This window comes from Talaromyces marneffei, chromosome 2 (genome assembly GCF_009556855.1).
Source record: "Talaromyces marneffei chromosome 2, complete sequence".
NCBI classification, from domain to species: Eukaryota; Fungi; Ascomycota; class Eurotiomycetes; order Eurotiales; family Trichocomaceae; genus Talaromyces; species Talaromyces marneffei.
Window position 1 is genome coordinate 1,920,404 of NC_072349.1, and position 18,355 is coordinate 1,938,758.

At 46.7% G+C, this 18,355-nt stretch overlaps 7 protein-coding genes across 7 annotated transcripts; 5 read left to right on the plus strand and 2 right to left on the minus strand.

Moving 5' to 3' along the window:
- Positions 1-675: 675 nt before the first annotated feature.
- EYB26_003053 (uncharacterized protein) lies at positions 676-2,695 on the plus strand (the record flags this gene model as incomplete). The annotated part of the gene is made up of 3 exons (XM_054262356.1): positions 676-1,079; positions 1,136-1,741; positions 1,801-2,695. 3 exons carry the CDS (start codon positions 676-678, stop codon positions 2,693-2,695), a joined length of 1,905 nt encoding a protein of 634 aa, XP_054118331.1.
- Positions 2,696-3,137: 442 nt separating this feature from the next.
- EYB26_003054 (uncharacterized protein) lies at positions 3,138-4,346 on the plus strand (the record flags this gene model as incomplete). Its single annotated transcript, XM_054262357.1, has 1 exon — positions 3,138-4,346. The coding sequence occupies one exon, from the start codon at positions 3,138-3,140 to the stop codon at positions 4,344-4,346; it is 1,209 nt and encodes a 402-aa protein (XP_054118332.1).
- Positions 4,347-5,677: 1,331 nt separating this feature from the next.
- Positions 5,678-7,175, plus strand: EYB26_003055 (uncharacterized protein; the record flags this gene model as incomplete). Its single annotated transcript, XM_054262358.1, has 3 exons — positions 5,678-6,302; positions 6,400-7,037; positions 7,095-7,175. 3 exons carry the CDS (start codon positions 5,678-5,680, stop codon positions 7,173-7,175), a joined length of 1,344 nt encoding a protein of 447 aa, XP_054118333.1.
- Positions 7,176-8,140: 965 nt separating this feature from the next.
- EYB26_003056 (uncharacterized protein) lies at positions 8,141-8,968 on the plus strand (the record flags this gene model as incomplete). Its single annotated transcript, XM_054262359.1, has 1 exon — positions 8,141-8,968. The coding sequence occupies one exon, from the start codon at positions 8,141-8,143 to the stop codon at positions 8,966-8,968; it is 828 nt and encodes a 275-aa protein (XP_054118334.1).
- Positions 8,969-9,244: 276 nt separating this feature from the next.
- EYB26_003057 (uncharacterized protein) lies at positions 9,245-9,886 on the plus strand (the record flags this gene model as incomplete). Its single annotated transcript, XM_054262360.1, has 1 exon — positions 9,245-9,886. One exon carries the CDS (start codon positions 9,245-9,247, stop codon positions 9,884-9,886), a length of 642 nt encoding a protein of 213 aa, XP_054118335.1.
- Positions 9,887-10,124: 238 nt separating this feature from the next.
- On the minus strand, positions 10,125-11,250 carry EYB26_003058 (uncharacterized protein; the record flags this gene model as incomplete). Its single annotated transcript, XM_054262361.1, has 3 exons — positions 10,125-10,632; positions 10,709-11,078; positions 11,142-11,250. The coding sequence occupies 3 exons, from the start codon at positions 11,248-11,250 to the stop codon at positions 10,125-10,127; spliced, it is 987 nt and encodes a 328-aa protein (XP_054118336.1).
- A 731-nt stretch (positions 11,251-11,981) lies between these two features.
- EYB26_003059 (uncharacterized protein) lies at positions 11,982-13,957 on the minus strand (the record flags this gene model as incomplete). Its single annotated transcript, XM_054262362.1, has 2 exons — positions 11,982-13,677; positions 13,848-13,957. 2 exons carry the CDS (start codon positions 13,955-13,957, stop codon positions 11,982-11,984), a joined length of 1,806 nt encoding a protein of 601 aa, XP_054118337.1.
- Positions 13,958-18,355: the final 4,398 nt, after the last annotated feature.

The window sequence follows — 18,355 nt, forward strand, 5'->3', positions numbered from 1 at the left end:
ACCAGCCCAGTTAGGTGATTGGTGTTCCCAAGGCGGTATAGCCGCACAAGTCCATGGTATTTAACCCCCACATGCCCGCCCTAGCTAGTTGCTAGCTAGCATCTCGACCTTCGTGGGTCCTCTCACTCTTTCGTTGTGCGAAGACCAGGGTTCCTGGTTTCACTCAGCCATCTGTAAGATCAGACTCCTCTTATTGGCGCGGTGATTGTAACAGAGGGGTGCCACCGAGCACGGTGGCGCGGCTATCTGCAAGAAGACAAGACCAAAAAAGAAGGCAGTGACAGAATCTTGCGCTCTGCAACATCGCAGCTCGACCAGGCTCAATAGCTACTGACCCCTCTGCTAAGGCTGGTCAGGCTACTGGAATAATCTCTTTGCGACGGAACATCATATTGTTACCGCGCCTTAGCCCACGGTCTCTTGCTGCGGTAAGTTGACGTCTCCGATCACACAGAACGAGATCTGTTGGCTTTCGCTTCTCCTGACGTGATCTGTGACAAGGGTTCCTGCCTTGCTCGACTCCTTTGAGTTAATTGATCACGTTTGGTCCCCATTGAGCACGCGCTAAACCATATTTTATATGTCCTGTTATTGCTGTGTATGTTCATCTACACTATACAACGAGGGAAGTGAATTTGTTGTTGGCTATAGGAAAATGTGACACGGCCATCAATCATGCCTTCTTCCACCTTTCTCGATCGCCCGGTCCTAAAAGTGAGCCGACCCGTTGCGGCCTGCTTAAGATGTCGCACTGCCAAGATCAAATGTGATGGAAAGCTTCCTGCCTGCTCGGCTTGTGAAAAGGCTGGCAAGGCTAGTACCTGCTCGGGTGCTACTGATGAGTTCGCCAAGGGAAAGGAAAGAAGCTATGTTGCATCATTGGAAGGCTATTGCGAGAAACTAGAGAAACGTCTTGCTGAGCTGCGGCGTCGCAATGAACTTCAAGGCACGAATATCAATAGTGGACAAGAAGTGCCGCAAAGTTCCATCACAGCATTTGCCGCCGAAAACAGTAGTTCAAAGGCTCATCGCAAGGAAGTAAGAGATATCGATGACCTAGTGGGCGACTTTGGCTTTCTGTACGTGCTCAATAGTTACGAATGCTTATTACAAGATGCTAATATTAGAGCTACAGATCGGTCAATGCCACATCGCGGGATTTCCATGGCATCACGTCAAATGTGTCTTTTGCACAGCTATTATTGACGTTATCCACAATAAAGCCACTCCCGCAAATAGCCCATCAGCCATTACCTTCTAGACAAGAAGCAACGAGGCTTATTCAGTACTATTTCGACAATATATTGATACAGTTACCACTTTTCACCGAAACTACTTTTTGGACTTCTGTAGAGGCGGTCTATCAAGATGGAGGCCGGTTCGCGAAGCCAATTGATCAATGGATGGTCTATATGGTCCTTGCCATTGCATCTGCTTCTTTATGGCACCAACAACCGAGCGTCAATCAGCAGTTCGCTCTGTCAATGGTATCGGCAGCAATTCCACTCGCAGGAGAAGTATTACAACCTGGTTCGAGTCTTGGTATCCAGGCAATCCTTCTTCTCGCACAATACTCTCTATTCAATCCCGAACATTTTCGTCCTCGTTACTTAGTTTTTTTTGCGTCTCGAGTCATGATAGACCTGGGACTTCATCAAGACCCACCAGCAGAAGTGGTTGTCGACAGAGAGCGTTTGGAGCAACGCCGACGGCTATTTTACGCGCTTTATACTTTAGATCGGTATGTCACTTTGTACCTAACCTACTTCGAGAAGGCGCTGTACTGACAATTGTCTCTAGGATCGTGTGCACGTCTTTAGGGCATACTTTTTCGTTTTCCGATCTCTCCGTTGATGTTGACCTTCCAATCGTTCGTGTGCTTCCTGGCGATTTACCCAATGTAAATGTGTTCATGAAAAAATCGGACTGTACGACACATATGATCAAGATTCGCCGAATTCTATCAAAGGGCTACCAGCAGATGTACTTTGATGGACGAGATCCTGTGCCTAACGCGCTAGCTCGAACGTGGAAACTCTGTGCAGATGCGCGAGAATGGTATAATGATGCACTGGCGACCACGACAAGCTCATTTGGTCTCTTGTACCGCCTTGAGCTACTGTATTGCACAATTATGTTTTTGTCGCCCTCATTTGGCGACCCGGATATTTGTAATTTTAGCCGAGTTGTGCTTCTTGACCGATGCATTGACTATGTCAGCCAGCTGCATCAAGTATTGGAACAGCCAGGCAGCCTTCCTTTCATGACATTTGTGGATATTAGACGAATTTGTCAAGTCGGAGATCGGCTGGTCAATATCTTGGATGAAAGTTACGATTTGCTCTTGAGCAATGAGCTGCCTGAGCCACCAGCCGTTCCTCCAGGCACACCCGAACCTCCTTATCTTGCCGTGGAAGACCGGATCAATTGTCGCTCACGAGCCGCAAGGTGTCTGCAGTATATAATTGATATTCTACACCATGGTTGTACCAGATGGAATATGCGTGATGAATTGGACAATTTCGTGCGGAAGTCGATGGCAATCAGGCAACGATTGTCTCCAGAAGGAGGATCGTCTAAAGTGGGCTCGCAAGTTCCGCCGTATACCTACGCCTCACAGGGTGGATTGCCTGCCAGTGACCATTCAACACTGCAAACCTACCCAAATCCCGGTCCTACCTATCAATATCAGTGATGAGTAGTGATTGAATGAAAAAATATACCTATTTGATAGCGTTTGTCGACGTGATAGTTGGGACGGCGAAACAGATACACAAATGACGTGTCCTAGGTTACCGTCTCTGTTGAAACTCATAAGCTAAACGGAGTCGACAACAACATGGTGAGGGAGAGTATGGCTCGATAATGGCTTGTATCACATGATGGACGACTGAAATGGTCGCTCTTTCCTCATGCTCATTCTGAACACACGTGACCTCCTCTTCTCCTGAATGTGCATCCATCCCATCATCCTCTCCAGCATTCAAACATAACCACTTGTTGAAACATTGTATAGCTTTTCTTTTGGCTGTCTTCTTTAGTCATATACCATTGTCGCCGCACTCAATATCTATTGCAAGCTGTACTCAGTTTCACTTTCAATATTCCACCTCAGAGCAAGCCATTCGCGAATCACCATGCGTTACTACTCATTCTTTATATGCCTCGTCGCAGTTTCTCTGTGCTTCACTCCTCACCGAAGGAACGACGAGTCCCAACCGAGTCAAGAACAGCCACTTATCGACACGAACGACGTTCGTATGAACCAAGTTCATGGAAATCGAGATCGTCTTATCGAGGATATCAGGATTTGCGGGCAATTTCTCAATGCCCTCAATGCGCTTTCCGGAGAATTCAATAACGACACTATTTCATTGGGCTTTGTCAAGGCTTGCGAGAGAGTCGTTGTTATATTAGACCAAACTGCCTATGGATCATTGCAAAGCCACATCCAATCTCACGATCGGCGATACCTCCAGGGTTCGACCAGAAGAGATCGACAATATCTGGAGGAGAGCGAAATACCGGGAACGACTTCAAGTGCTCTCGATGCAAATACTTCTGAACGAATATTTCTTGATAAAACTGAGCATCACTCAGAACGCAAGTACCGCCGGGAGGAAATATGTGAGGACAAAGTCTGCGAAGCTGAACGTCTTGATGAAATTTGCAATGCCGAAAACATAGATCCAAGTGTAGCTCAGACTTGCAAGATGTGCTACCCTGTGAGGAACGCTCCACTTATCAACGCACACTGCCAAGCGAAATGGAGGCGAGAGCGAAAAGCATTTTATGTCATTTCGTTTGTTCTCATTGCGGTGACATTGGTTAGCGGGCTTATACTTTATATTCGACGACGATATCTCCGTGTTAAGAATCCCCACCCGGACGAATTGATCGAATCAGGAATCAACCCTCCAGGAGAACTCTACTACTACGATGGACCAAGATCATTCATACCTTCGGAACGAGGGAGCTCGCTAACAGTTAACTGTTCTCCGGAACCTCGCCTCCAGGAGACCTCTAAGAGGTATCATAATTCATGGGATGACGAGGATGAAGGAGATGTGATTAGCACATCTTTTGCTCAGCGGAGACTTAGACAACTTGGCGTTCTCTCGAAAACAGGGCGCAAACGGATTCATGATCTGTTTGATCTGGAAGCTTTGCAGTCTAGACGCGGGACGGGGAAGGATCCTCGGCGACACTCTGATCAAGATAGAGTGCCAGTGATGCCGTGGGCACCAAATGCAACTGTACGACCCACTAGTCGATCGTCCTCGTGTCTACGACCAGCAAAAAGTTCAAGAAGCCCACCGACGATCAAATTACGAGACGTTGCATGACCATCGATATGAACTCGTACTTGTTTCTTGACGTGACTACGGTTAAAAAACCCATGAATTGGTCAATATATATTAGAGTAACATGATAAATAGGGCTATGTTCTTAGGATAGCGTATTGATCACTTTTTGAAATCGCGAATAACCTGATTAGAGACATCAAGCAAGTATACAATCAAATTTAGTGTCCGTAACTGTATACATAGGCTGCGAGCAAAGCTTTGAGTCTTCTGGGACGCCGCATTTTCATGGAAAGGAACCAGCAAAGCAGTCTGAAGGACAGCATCAGCCTAGCCACGAACGGCGCCAGCCAAGTTCACAACCCACAGCAGGTCAATCGGCATCGTCGTCTTCATACATCACTCCTCATTCGTCAAGCGAAGAGGATGCACTAAACTATCAATGTTATTGCTCAAATAATGGCCAATGGACGGAAATTGCTAATCCTGATCATCTCGATGCTGCTACTGCAGCAACAACAAGTACTAATACTTGGAATGGGTTCTCACTCCCATTTGGTCCGTCAATGGCTCCATTCACCGCTTGGGAAGATGACGATGCATTGGACTCTTTGAACCCATGCTGGCTAGACGTTGAATTTATTTGGAATCTTCCGCCTTGATGGAGATCCAGCCGCTGTCCGTGTTTCGTGTATACTCGGGTTTGATCAATGGTTAAAAGAGATGGTCTCACCAGATGAAAGAAGAACCGACTCTGAGACCGGTAGTCTGACAACTTTCTAGCGCTTCAGTTGAAAGGTGAATCATAAACGGGTGAAATTTCTAGTACAATCATTCATATGGTGATGAGTAGATTGTAAGGATAAAGATGGTGATAGAACAAGTATGAATATCGGAATAAACCGATAATCAAAACGCATGTGACCATCGGCTTAGCAACTCCGAGTGGACGGTAACGGCAAAGTCCGTGCATAAGAAGGGCTGGAACGCCGGTCACGTGAATCACGTGGTCCTCGGTCGCCTTTGCCGTCATTCCTCGTCGTAACCTCAACTTACTCATCTCTCAGGCCAGCAACCAGGGCGTCGGTGATTCAAGACTACCCCAGCGAAGCCCCAAGGTGTTGTCTCTTATTGTCATTTTACCGCCATATATTCCTCACTCGTCACAGATACTTGCATTCTTGATGCAGGTTGTTCGAGCGATATCGCGATCCAAGATTATCCCGTGAGCGAAACTCTGCTCTGTCGATCCCTTCGTTCGCTCATCGGCCCTCGCGCAATCCTCGTATCGATTTAAACCTCTCTGAAGTGGACGGAGCCCGGTAATTTCGATCGATTAGAAACCGCTCATCGTTAGTTTCAAGACCAGGCTCATGTCCGATTCACTTCCGCTGGCAGGCAACCTCTCCCCATCTTCGTTTTCAGTCAGTAATCTCAAGGCGAACCGTTCGCCTGGTATCTCGGAAAACCTCTATCCACATACTCCTACATCTCCTCCGTTGATGTCAGTCGGTGCGCAGAACTATGCCTCCAACTTCGCACATACGCATACATCCCCCAGCCACACGACGACGTCAAACGGACAGCCTCTCTCCTCTCCTCCCTCATCAACCCCCATGTCTACTCAAAACTCACAGCAGCCGACTGTGAGTGTAACAACCTCATTTCCTACGCCGGCAAGCAGTGTCAGCGGTCATCCACGAAACACGACCCCAGCAGATGACTCGGAACTTGCCGACAAGTCCTGGGGTCAAGGCGTACAGAACTCGCATGCGACAGGCAACACGGACCTTGGTAACGTTGACAAATCAGGATACAGACGTACAGACCACGATCGGCATAGATTGCCTGAAGGGTTCGATACGGAAGGCCGACCACAAGCCGCAGACGTCGACATGATGGATATCGACTCGAAGGAGGACAATTCCTCAATCCGCGATTCCAGTCTCGATGCGTTGCAGCAAGATATTGGCATGGCCTTCCATCTTTGCAAATCTGGTAAGGCATTTTCTTCTTGACGCAGATAATCCCTTTGACTGCACTCGTTTGTAAGTCTAGGCTTCTGTGTCACTGTGTTAACATGTTCAACAAACAGTTCCTACAATTACAGGCCCGGATCCGAGCTTCGATCTTATATCGTTGTATGGGCTGGGACCGATTGGAAGGTCAGTTATGAGAGCAGATCCCACGACAGGTGAAAAAATCAACCGGCTTCGCAAATCGTATGAGGGCAAGCTGAAAGGGCTTGGCCTGTCCGGAAGGAATAAGGCCGTGAAAAACGAGAACCAGGCAGGAGGGTTGCGACACTTGATGATGTGGCCGGAAGAAGAATGGCAGATTCAAAAAGTTCATGGCAAGGAGATAAAAGTCGCAGAAGCCGAATCCGCGCCCCAGAAATTGCAAATGCGGGCCATGAAGCTGGAAGCTGGACCCCTTCCGAATAGCGAGTACTGGGAAGACATTTTAGGTCACGAGAAGTCCTCTAAGCATACCAATGTTGAGAGTGGAAAGAGGGCAGTATCAACACCGAATACCCTTCGTCCAACGGTCCAAACGAATGGAGTCCCGCCAACGGCCGCAGCACCCGAGCGTGCGCGTCATACCCGTGGAAAGAAACGGCATTACGATGACAATAGTTTCGTTGGCTACGGCGAGGGCTTTGTTGACGACGATGATGAAGGGGCACTATATTCAAATAGTGAAGACAGGAGTGGGAAGAAAAAGCGCAAGAAGGTTTTTCAACCTAGTCATATGTCTCTTCAGACAGGCAAGCTAATATACTACTCCCAGGAACATATCAGCAAAATGTCTCCTATGCCAGAACGGACGGGAAGTTATGGGATCGGCATGTACGGTATCGGGGCAAGATGAGCGATTGCACAGCACAGATTATGACAGCCTCACGATTTCAAGAAAGTCGACACGGAACGCGGTCAGAACTTTAGATTATTTTTTTTCGACGTACATGTTTTTTATGCATGGAGGTGCTGGATATACCCGCTTTATTCAAAATATTGGGACGGCGTTTACGGATGGTGTTTTTACACTCTCGATTTATTAATTATTTCGAAAATCAATTCAGGTATTATTCCACGGTTTTCGAAGTTTCGTCCTTCGCCTTCTATTTCTCTTCGCTTGATCATTTTTGTGATGCAATCACGCCGTGACCGCTTCTTTCAGTGTATGGAAGCATATATTGTGTTTGACTATTACAGTCCCGGGGCAGGCAGTTTATGGATTGATTGATTTTATCGGGGACCAAGAAAAATAGGATGGGTTCATGATGCGATATGATGAGTTGATACGCGCGCAACAAACGTCAGCGTTGTTATTATTTTTTTTTTCTCGAGGGAGCGTGGCAAGTTTTTTCGCGCTATTTGTGTGCTTGAATATCTTCGTTTTCCTCTTGCTACTATTGCTGTTTATTCTTGATGACCCAGATGGGATTCTGGCTGGTCAATCAATGTACTTTGAGTGAGCTCATTTTTCTTTAGCCCCGGTTGACACTACAGATACGCCGGATAGGGTACATAGAAAATACAATGAAAATCACATGAATCAAATCCTGAATCCCCCCCAGTATTTGTCCACTTGATATATATAGTTATAATATCGCTTCTGCCTGTTTTGGAGGTGTACGGGGTGCCTTCCGACTACATATGGAGCAGCCAAGATGATTACTTCGCCCAGAGTGGGCAACCCCACGTCTTATCAGCACAACATTCTTCAACCATTTTTGATCTCTTGGATTCCGCATTGAAGAAAATATTTTTTGATCAATTACTAGAAACCAGTTGGCCACAGTGAAGGACAACAGTCAAGAAAGAGTGGACAAGATGACCGGCGTACAAAGACCCTTCTCTACCTACCGCCTGCTATCATTTGACATCTACGGCACTCTGATCGATTGGGAAAAGGGCATTTTACAAGCCCTCTCACCAATCCGAGACCGTTTGCCAGACTCTTCTCCACTGAAAAGTACAGAAAATGACCTCGCTCTTGGTAACGTCTTCACCAAACACGAAGCTAGACTTCAAACCGAGAATCCAGGAGCGACATACGACAAGATCTTGCGCGACGCATATATCGCAGTCGCAAAGGAATTGTTGGGCAATGGGCTGGGAGATGATCAATTGCAAGCTGAAGGTGTAGCTTTCGCCGATAGCATCGCCGCCTGGCCTGCCTTCCCGGACACCGTCGACGCAATGCGCAAACTCAAGCGGTTGGGTTTCAAACTCGTGCCTGTATCGAACGTTGATCACGGTTCCTTTGGCAAGACTCTTGCCGGCCCATTGGGTGATCTCAAAGAACCCTTGACTTCAGGATCAGAACCGCTAGATCCCTTTTTCGATGCAGTGTATACTGCGCAGGATATCGGGTCGTACAAACCTGACCTCAGAAACTTTGAGTATTTGATTAGTCATGTCAAGGCTGATTTTGGCGTGGAGAAACATGAGATTTTGCATGTTGCTCAGAGCTTGAGGCATGATCATGTGCCCAGTAAACAGATTGGGTTGGATAGTGTTTGGATTGCAAGGGGAGAAGGTGGCGTGAGTGGAATGGGAGGGGATGTAAAGGAGTTGATGGGCCAAGTGGCGTTTGCGTGGAAGTTTAAGAGTCTGGGTGATTTTGCGGACGCTGTTGAAGCTGAATTACAGAAATAGGCTGAATTGAATTTAAAGGTAGTAATAGTATAGAATCTGTTGTGAATGATACTCCATCTGGATCTCTGATAATGATATTATCCACAGACCATTAAATAAGGGTTGCGATAAGAGATAAGGGTAGGTAATCTGTTCCTTTATCTCGAACAGACTTTCTTTTGCTTAACTGCCCCTCATTCCCTTTTGCAACTATTTCCTCAGAGACATCTTCTAATGACCAAAAAGATCCCATATATCTGAACGAATACTTAAGAAACATAAGTACAGCAAACCAAAATGTCCGACAAATTCCAACGCGCCCTCTCGGCCATCGACGAGGCACACTCCCAGGACCCAAACCTGACAACCATCACCGAACAGAATGAATCAGAAACCAAGTCAATCCCTTACGAACTTCACTACGCACAAAAAATGACCTCCTACCTCGAATCCTACAACTCATCCGCCTCGGAACCGCTACGTCTCGCGATCCGTGCTCAACATCTACGGCGCTGGGAGGTACCCCGCTCATCGTATCCGGCCACGAAAGCAGGGTATTTGAATTGGCGCACTTTCCTGAAGAATCGTCAGGCCGAGCAGGCGCGACAGATATGTCTTGATGCGGGTTACTCGGACGATGAGGCTGGTCGGGTTGCCGCGCTGGTCAGGAAGGAGGGATTGAAACGGAAAACTGCAACGACGGCGGGTGAAACTGCCGAGACTGAAGAAGATGAAACGCAGGTTTTGGAGGATGTGGCTTGTTTGGTGTTTCTGGACGATCAGTTTGCTGCTTTTGAGAAGGGGTTGGATGAGGAGAAGATACTGGGTATTCTGAGGAAGACTTGGGCTAAGATGTCGGAGAAGGGACGTCGGATGGCGCTTGAGATTCAGATGAGTGATAGGTGTAGGGAGTTGGTACAGAAGGCGTTGAGCTCCTGATTCCGGTCGATCTAAGATCGATGTTGTACATTGATGATCTATGATTCTATGTGTCTTTAATTTACTTTACATGAGCTTTAAGTTACCGTTCGGATATGTTTGTAATCATCGTAAACTAGCGTAGATTTGGTATTGTGCTTTTGTAACTCCAAAGAACGCCAGATACTTCGCTCCTACATGAAGACAAATAAAGAAACCCTGCATAGAAATCGTAACCAACGCCAGTATTTTCATGAGACTAAACATTGCCTTCGTTGTTGATTAATTTGACTAGCGCTACTGCCGCGCCTGCAGCAAGACCGCCAACCACACACATCTGAATGCCTCCAATCACACCAGCCCAGATATTGACCCCGCCTTGCCATCCCCTCACAATGCAAGTTTTGATATATCCAAAGGCAAAAAGTGTGACGGCCATGACAATGACACTTGCGATGAAAGCGGTGTAAACCTGGTCGGCAATGAAATATGGAATTAGTGGGATGAAGCCACCGATGAAGTAGCCAAGGGTCAATGTCAGAGCTGACATGGACGCTTGATTGCAGTCTGGCTCTGATTCACGGTAATGGAAGTTAAGAAGAAAGTCGCGCAGTCTCTCCGGCTCAGCCTGGAGAGACTTGGTAATCTCATCGAGGGTGCTCGGTGAGAGGTTGTACTTTGCAAAGGTAGAGGTAATCATAGACTGAGTCTCGCCAGGGTCGTAAAGGATCGCATCAACCTCGCGCACTGTCGCCTCATACGACTCACTATATCCACATGTACATTAGTTCATCATCACATCACTACAATTGGTCCAGGGGTACAAGAAGGAGGGTGACATACAGCTCGCTTTTCGCACCAACGTAGCCACCTAAACCCATAGAGATCGCGCCAGCAATCAACTCTGCCAATCCACCAAGGACAACAACTTTTGTATCGCCAATAGCCGAGAGACCAGCACTCAGAGCGAAGGGAACTGTAAGTCCATCTGAAAGACCCAGAATCGCGTCCGATATCAATCTCGGGTTGATGCGAGATCGACCGCTCTCGCTGCTATGGACTGACGCGTCGTCTCCGTTTTGACTGTTGTCGTTGTTGGTCCCTACAAAGGTGCTGTAGGATCCGGCCGTTTGTGCTTCGATATCTGCATCGCTTCTTCCATCGACGGTTGCGCCGTCTAAATTATCTGGGTCGTAGATGAGCAAGGGTTGTCCTGGAGAGAGTTTCGTATTAGTACTCATGAGAGTAGACCGAATAGAGGAGTGAGCGAACTCACGCAAGTCAGGCGACGAGGCAGCACTTCGTTTCGACCAGGTCACTTTCTTGTTCTTGTCGCGCTGGTCCCACGACGGGAATATTTTATTCCTGAGAAACAGCAACGCCATACTTGTGTCGTGTAGGAAGGAGGAAGATGGATGTCAAAGGACGAAGTAGTGATATGAGAAATGGACTTCTGCTTATGGCCGATCCAGAATGACACGTTTATCCACTGGAGGATTGAGATGGCAATATTTGTAGGAGAGAATGCGCCTCCGGCGTAATGTATGTTTCAAGGGGCGATGCCAGATCAACCCTGGCTTCCTGCAGATGAACTATGTAGGTCTGATGAATGGAATGTGGAATACGTATAAGATGAATGAAACAGAAACAGTAGAGAAACAGAGTAAGCAAAGGTGATAGATCAAAAGCGAGGGCCTTTCAAAAATATCTCCGTCTACTCAAGAGGAACGCTTACTATACAAGCGCTCTGATTGGCCCGGTCGGGGGTAAACAGGTCAACGTCATGCAGATCGGGCGCGGCCACATGCGGAGACCTCAGAGCTGCTCAGCCAATGGGAGAAACTGTAATTGTAATCTACTTCTGTATTATGCGTGGCTCTGATTGGCCAATCTGGCACGAGATGAACTGCTATCTAATCAGCTGTCTCTGATTGGCTACCGATGTCTAGCTGTGAGTGAGACAGCTTCACGAACGACATGCCCTTTACGGCAGGTCATCCAGTTAAGGTATACTGCTTCTATTGCTCTGGCCTTATGGAAATCGTCTAATTGGACAAGAAAAATGAAACCAAAGAAGATCAACCCCGCATTTCCTATGCCATGCCCCGGCGAGCTCTCAGACAGACAATACGGTGCTCTTCCAACGGGACGTTCCAACCGCTTGGGATTGACGATACCAGAAACGGTATGTGTTTGTCTGAGGCAAATAGTCCACGTGCGTAGCGATAATGCGCTGTGACTCGGGCACGACCTCGCCGGGCAGCAGACCCTCCATCTCGAGTTCAATGAGTTTTTCCAAACATTTTGCAGATCCTGTAGTGTTCCAGAACCCCTCCTGGCATGGCCAACTCTGCAACAGAGACATCGCTTCTTGGCGCAAATTCCAATCGCGGCATTTATTGATGCATAAGAAAAGAGGCGGTATGATGCCCGGCCCCATATGGAAGGTAGGCAAAAACGACCGCATCGACTCTGTGGTCAAGAGTTCCTTGGCGTATTCGATGGTCTTCTGAAAGCGCGAGAGGAGGCAATCGAACCTCGACTCGCGTCCGTCTGCACACCAATCCGTTGCCGCTAGAATATAGATTGTCTCGCTCCACATTTGGAGCATTATCCACGAGCCACGATCTTTGACGGATAGCTCCTCACGCCGACTCATTAAGGAGATGTGGCATTGTGCTTCCCAATATTGGAGCTTGTTTAGGGTGGCAACCACATCGTAATCATCATTTCTATGCGGGTAGCTCAGCCAAGGTTTCCTCTGCATGACCACCCAGCCAATGTCAAATAACAAGCTGCTTGCTGCTTCGATGCTATCAATGGGTTGGGAAAGATCTTGGTTTGGCGGCATCACGTTCATTGTGCCTTTTGGAGGACTGAATTTGTCTTCGACGAAAAAGTCGGGGTCGCCGCATGTCATGGCATGAAACTGAATTCGAGAAAAGACTCTCATCAAGGCCAGCTTTATTGTAGAGTCGTCGAGTGAACTCGAAATCTTCTCCCACTCTAACAGCAATTTCACCCCGCCGTGCATCAAACGAGATGCGGCACCAGCATCTCCTTGAAGGAAAGCAAACGATACGAACAGGATGCATGTGATTAGGGCTACCTCCATATGCCGACTTTTGTCGCCAACCAGCCGGTGTTGGAGATTGTATATGGCTCTATTGCATTGTTGGATTGCGAAGGAATAATCAGGATCTTGTGAGTTGAGTTGACTTTGTTCAAAGTTTCGATGAAGTGCCCCAACGGCAATGACGGCATGACGAAGACCAGGTTCGACCTCGGTGTACTGAGGCACTATACGTTGCCAGAAGTCGTGGCCATAAAAGACCGAGCACTGAGAGGAAGTATTTCTAATGAAGAATTCAAAGTGCCACCGTTCGCTGTCACTTAGGCTGGCTTTGTATGGGTCTGCTAGAAGGGCAGCAGATGATGTGAGTTTCGATCTGGGGGACTTGGCAAATACGCTAGGTCTTCCCTTTGGCGGGGGAGAAGATGCCACTCTTCTTGTGACCGTTTGGGTCTTGACAGGGGGCGTTGGGTCATTATCTTGGGGAATGACGATGCCAATACACTCCTCCTCGTCGTTCGTCTCTTCTCCGACCTCATCTGCTTGCTGTCCTTCTACTATTGGCTCTGTCCCGGAATCATAAATCGGAGGTCGAGGATAACTGGGACTGCCCTTCTTGATTTTACGGAAGGCTCGTGTCCTTCTGTCAGGGGTTTGCCGATATCCGTCGCATGTACGCCCAGTACTTGTGCACATGTAACAGGAAGGTTGCGTCTCATCACATTTCTTATGTCGGATCCTAGCAAGATCATTGCCGTGAGGCGTCAAATCAGCCTTTAATCATTTATACGCGATTATCTTTCCACATCACTTGCCAATCCCCCATTGCATAAAAGAATAGCCACAGTAGGAGTAGAAGCGTAAATGCAACCGGGGAGGATGAAAGGAGCGGGTCTCAAAAAAACTCACTTGCATGTTCCACAACCTGTACGTACCTTCGGACGACTGGCTCGTGTCTTTTTGAGTTTGCCTAGCGACGAGGACGAAGGCTGCACGACCTGTTTAATTTCTGACGGCATGACTCATTCTACCCTATGAAGCTCTCGCTCTATTTCACTAGTCAATCTGTAGCTCGCTTGGAGTACGTGTTGTTGCGTCTTATGTACGTCTTTATCGTAAATCCAAAATCAGATCGGAGTCTGAGAGAGGCGGAATGGGATCGAAAGCTCAGAGTAATTTGGGAAACAACTTTGAAAGACAAGGAATCTAGTTCTACGCCTCAGCTGAAAACCTGAGATGCTATTGTACTCGTCGTATTCAGGGTCCCTGATAGGGCCGCGCGTAAACACGGTGCCGATAGAGTGGGGGCCAGTAACCAGGTTTATTGATAATTGTGCAACACTCTACAGAGCATAAATATCTTTTTGTCCGGTGGTGATAGCTGGCATTTGATTCATGCCTAAATATTGAGCAGGATGTTTAGGAAAAGAATATGTGTTTTACAGAGAGCAGCACCTCGTTATTATCAGTCAGGTTGTTCATCGTCGTAATATCGCGATGCACTTATTCGCACTACCCGCATGCATGCCGAGGTCGATTTACATTGTTGTTCAGAAAATACTTCATTTCGATGATCGAAATGTGATTTGTTGAAGATTTGGATATATTCTGAATACATTCAACAAAACCCCATATAAGTCAAGGGAAGACAAGGGAAGACTGATACCCAACAAGTCCACATGATTACTAAACATTAATTCGATTGATTACAATTTCGTGAATTTCTACAGAATATATAATATGCCAATAGGGCCATGGATAGAATATCGTCCCATCTTTTGGATTACAAAAAAGACACAGTGATGCACCTGCAGAAATAAAGATATCTCTACTGAATCAAGTCACAATGGTTACTTACACGGGTAGCTGCCACTGCGGCGCTGTCAAGTACAAATTCGAAATGTCGCCACCAATCGAAGAACAGAAAATAATATCATGCAACTGTATGCGAATAAGCCATTTTTGTTCCACGGATATTATGTTTCTAGATTCGACTGACCCGGTCCGATGTCCCGTCATACCTTCTAGGCTCCTACTGCACCGCGACTGGTAGGCTACTCGCTCAGGTACCCAACACTGATTTCACTTATATCGAAGGAAAAGAAAATCTCTTCGTATGTCTTTACCTTTACCCATCCATAAAGGGAAGAAAGGAATTTCTTCTTTCCCCAGTGGCTTCCTTCCGAGTGTTACACCAGCCATAGAAACACGGACTGACTCTCTCATTTCATCGCTTCTATTAAAGGCATACCACTGGGGATCCAAATCAGTCACAACATTTTCTTGTAAAACCTGCGGACTTCATGTAACAGCAGAATCAAGAGTGGAAGATTTCATCTTTGGACAAGTCGTGATCAATGTAAGTCTTTCAGCCTTGTGCATTGTAGTCACTAGCTCGGGCATGATATGATACTATATCATCCAATTTGAAGGGGGGAAAAAGCTAATCGAAGCGAAACCACAAAAACTAGGTGCGGTCCGTTCATGGAATTGATTTGGGGGCTTTGAAGCTTCACAAATTCAATGGCAAGGATTTTAACTTGCCGCCGTATGTCGAGAAAGATTGAGGTTGGGCTGCGTTATGGAGGCGCTACATACAAGGGGATGAAGTCAAGCGTCATGTGTTGATGACCTGTAAACGTACACCTGGATTACTTGGGTCATTTGCGGGGCTGTAGTTAAAATGTAGTGACATTATGACATTTAGATTTATTCAAATATTTCCATGAATGATCGATGATATGTCTAAGGATGAAGAAGGTTTGTACTAGGGCTTAGGGTTTTCATGCGATAGCCCTAAGTCACATCAAATTCTAGAGCTTTACGAAGTACAGATAGGGCAGCCCCAATAACGTCGATAAAGGCATTGAGGAACAACCCAAGCTTAGTTCTTCGCATGGGCGAAATGTACTCATTGTCAATGTCCAGAGCGTTGATACGGAGAATCTTCGTATAGATAACCGTAGGGGTTTGAATCCCTGAAAAATCGATTCACCTCATGTGCTCCGAGAACAGATTCAACTTCAGATATATTTCGATGTCCAGGTCTGATTTCTTATATTCGGGGAGTTAATGCTATAACACAGAATAATATAACCTTTGGCCCTGATACCTGAATATGTATTGTAATAACTGTAATATGCAGTACATTACCACTTAACCCATGCATACAGATGCATACAGATGCAGAGTACACTTTCAGACTAGATTGACGATGCATATGTATGCCAGCATGGTTTCGAAAGAAGTAGAGACATGCATGGCTGCATTAGTGAAATCTTTAATTTTTTAAAAAGAGTTGACGCGTTTACCGCAGCATAGTAAGAGTCCCTCAGAGGGTAGCGTGACCATTTGGATTGTGTGTTCTATTCATCAATAATGTTTTTTTTTTCCGGCGTGGTTTCAAAGCTAGTTATCAATTGATTGTTCTGCGCGTTATACATGACACACTGTATGGGATGCGGGGGAAGGAGGAGGGGAAAAAAAAAAAGCAATAACCGGCAGTGAAACTCAATAACCGATATCTAACAAGTATGCTCAAGGGCATTTATTCTTGTAGTAGTCCATCGAGACTCCGAGGCAAATTCTATACAGGTTTTCCTGTCGCTCTACAGTTGTTTGTATACCTGGTGGCAAGGGTCCTGACTAGCCATTCCGATAAAATCGGACGACTTATTAGGTATTATCCCAAAGTGGAAAGGGGCCGAGGTTTAAGCCTGAGTCTTCGCTCTCTAATTCGTTCTGGGTCGTCGCATTCGTGTTCGGCGAGCGAGTGCCGCGAGTCATATTCGATCGGCGATTCCCCTATCAGGAAAACCTATCCCAGAACGTTGAACGGGCTGGGTGTGGCAGCGTCTTTACATTCATGACGTACTAAGTTGGAACAACCAAGAGCTCCTGACTGGGGTTTGATGATATTCTGATGATGACGAGGTCTGGTGGTGAGGTTTGAATGTTTATGATTTGCGACCTGATGCATATTATGCAGAGCACATACATAGAGTATTGATTTGGCTGATTTTGTATATAGAAACGAAGCTATCTAGGGCAAAGAATGTCACGTGTCCACACCCTCCATACCATGTTCATAGGATCCGCTTGACTAGAAGAAGATATCCGTATTTGCAAAGTCTACCAAGTACAGAGTGCATTTGTTCTTGTCTGTGAGGAGTACACACTTAGTCATGTAAGTAACCAGCAATGCAACCACGGCTCAGCGTGTCCAACGGGGAGTTAGCAGGAACGAAGTCCTCCGTAGCTGTATTTTACACAGTATCCATAACTATATACGGTACCACTGAAAAATTACCTACCACTAATATAGTATGTCGTGGTGTGGATTCAACACACAGACATCTATTGGAAATTTGTAACACTGACAGTGAGCAATTTATTCAGTGAGGCGGCTATAGTACCGAATACCCCACTCTCTACTCACACCTCGGCCAATCGTTTCTTGGTATCCCGATTGATAATTACTATGACGGTAAGACCAGGGAAACTCGACTAAAAGGGGACTAGCTAATCGGCACGACAACAGTGTTTTGTGGTGTGATTGGCTGGCTGCCAGGTTTGACTTTTATACATGCAGTAATAGGCCGCACGGGTCAAGCTCTGCACGGACCAGTTAGACGATAGCCATCCTTTGCATTAGCAAGAGGAATTATCAATGAAGAGTTTTTACTCTGCAGATAGAGACGAGACAGATACGCAAGCGCCAGCCACGTACAATACTCTGTGTAATCAGAACTACGGAGCACGCACTCTGTAAGTTAGGTCGAACAGATGGCGAGAAACCGTCCTCCGTCTCCGAAAAAAAAGAAGAAAAAGCAATCAGAGGGATTCACAATGCATACTCTGTGCTACATCCGACAGCCAAGCTACGATGGGGGCGTATGTACTCTGTAGTTAGCACACACTACACAAGACGAACAAATGGCTTGGCAGCGTCACCGGTGCTTGTCATCTGATGGTCTGTGCTGCCGCAGAGACTTAGCAGATGAGTTAATTTAGCTGTACTATAAGTTAGCTAAACTTACTGAGCACCGAGGATACATACTTCGTACATGCGTAGTATGTGGTAACTTAGTTATCGTAGTACGTACGTAACTACGTACTAACTAGTTAATGTATGGCCATACCGTACTGCCCGTGCCCCTGCCGGCCTATCCGTTCGATCCGTGCCTTAGCGTGCAAGCTGTTACGGTTACGTACAAAACTTACGAGTCCAACCGAGCTGCCAAAATCAGGAAAAGTGGACCTGCAGGGCCTCACACCTTGACCACCTTGACACACTCCTCATTCATTTCTTGTCGCATTCATTCGCTCCTTTTCCTTGTCTCGTCATTCGTTCTTTCAGGATCGGCACATGGGTGTTGAGATATATTAAGATCTCATCGCCCTCCCGTCGCTCCTTT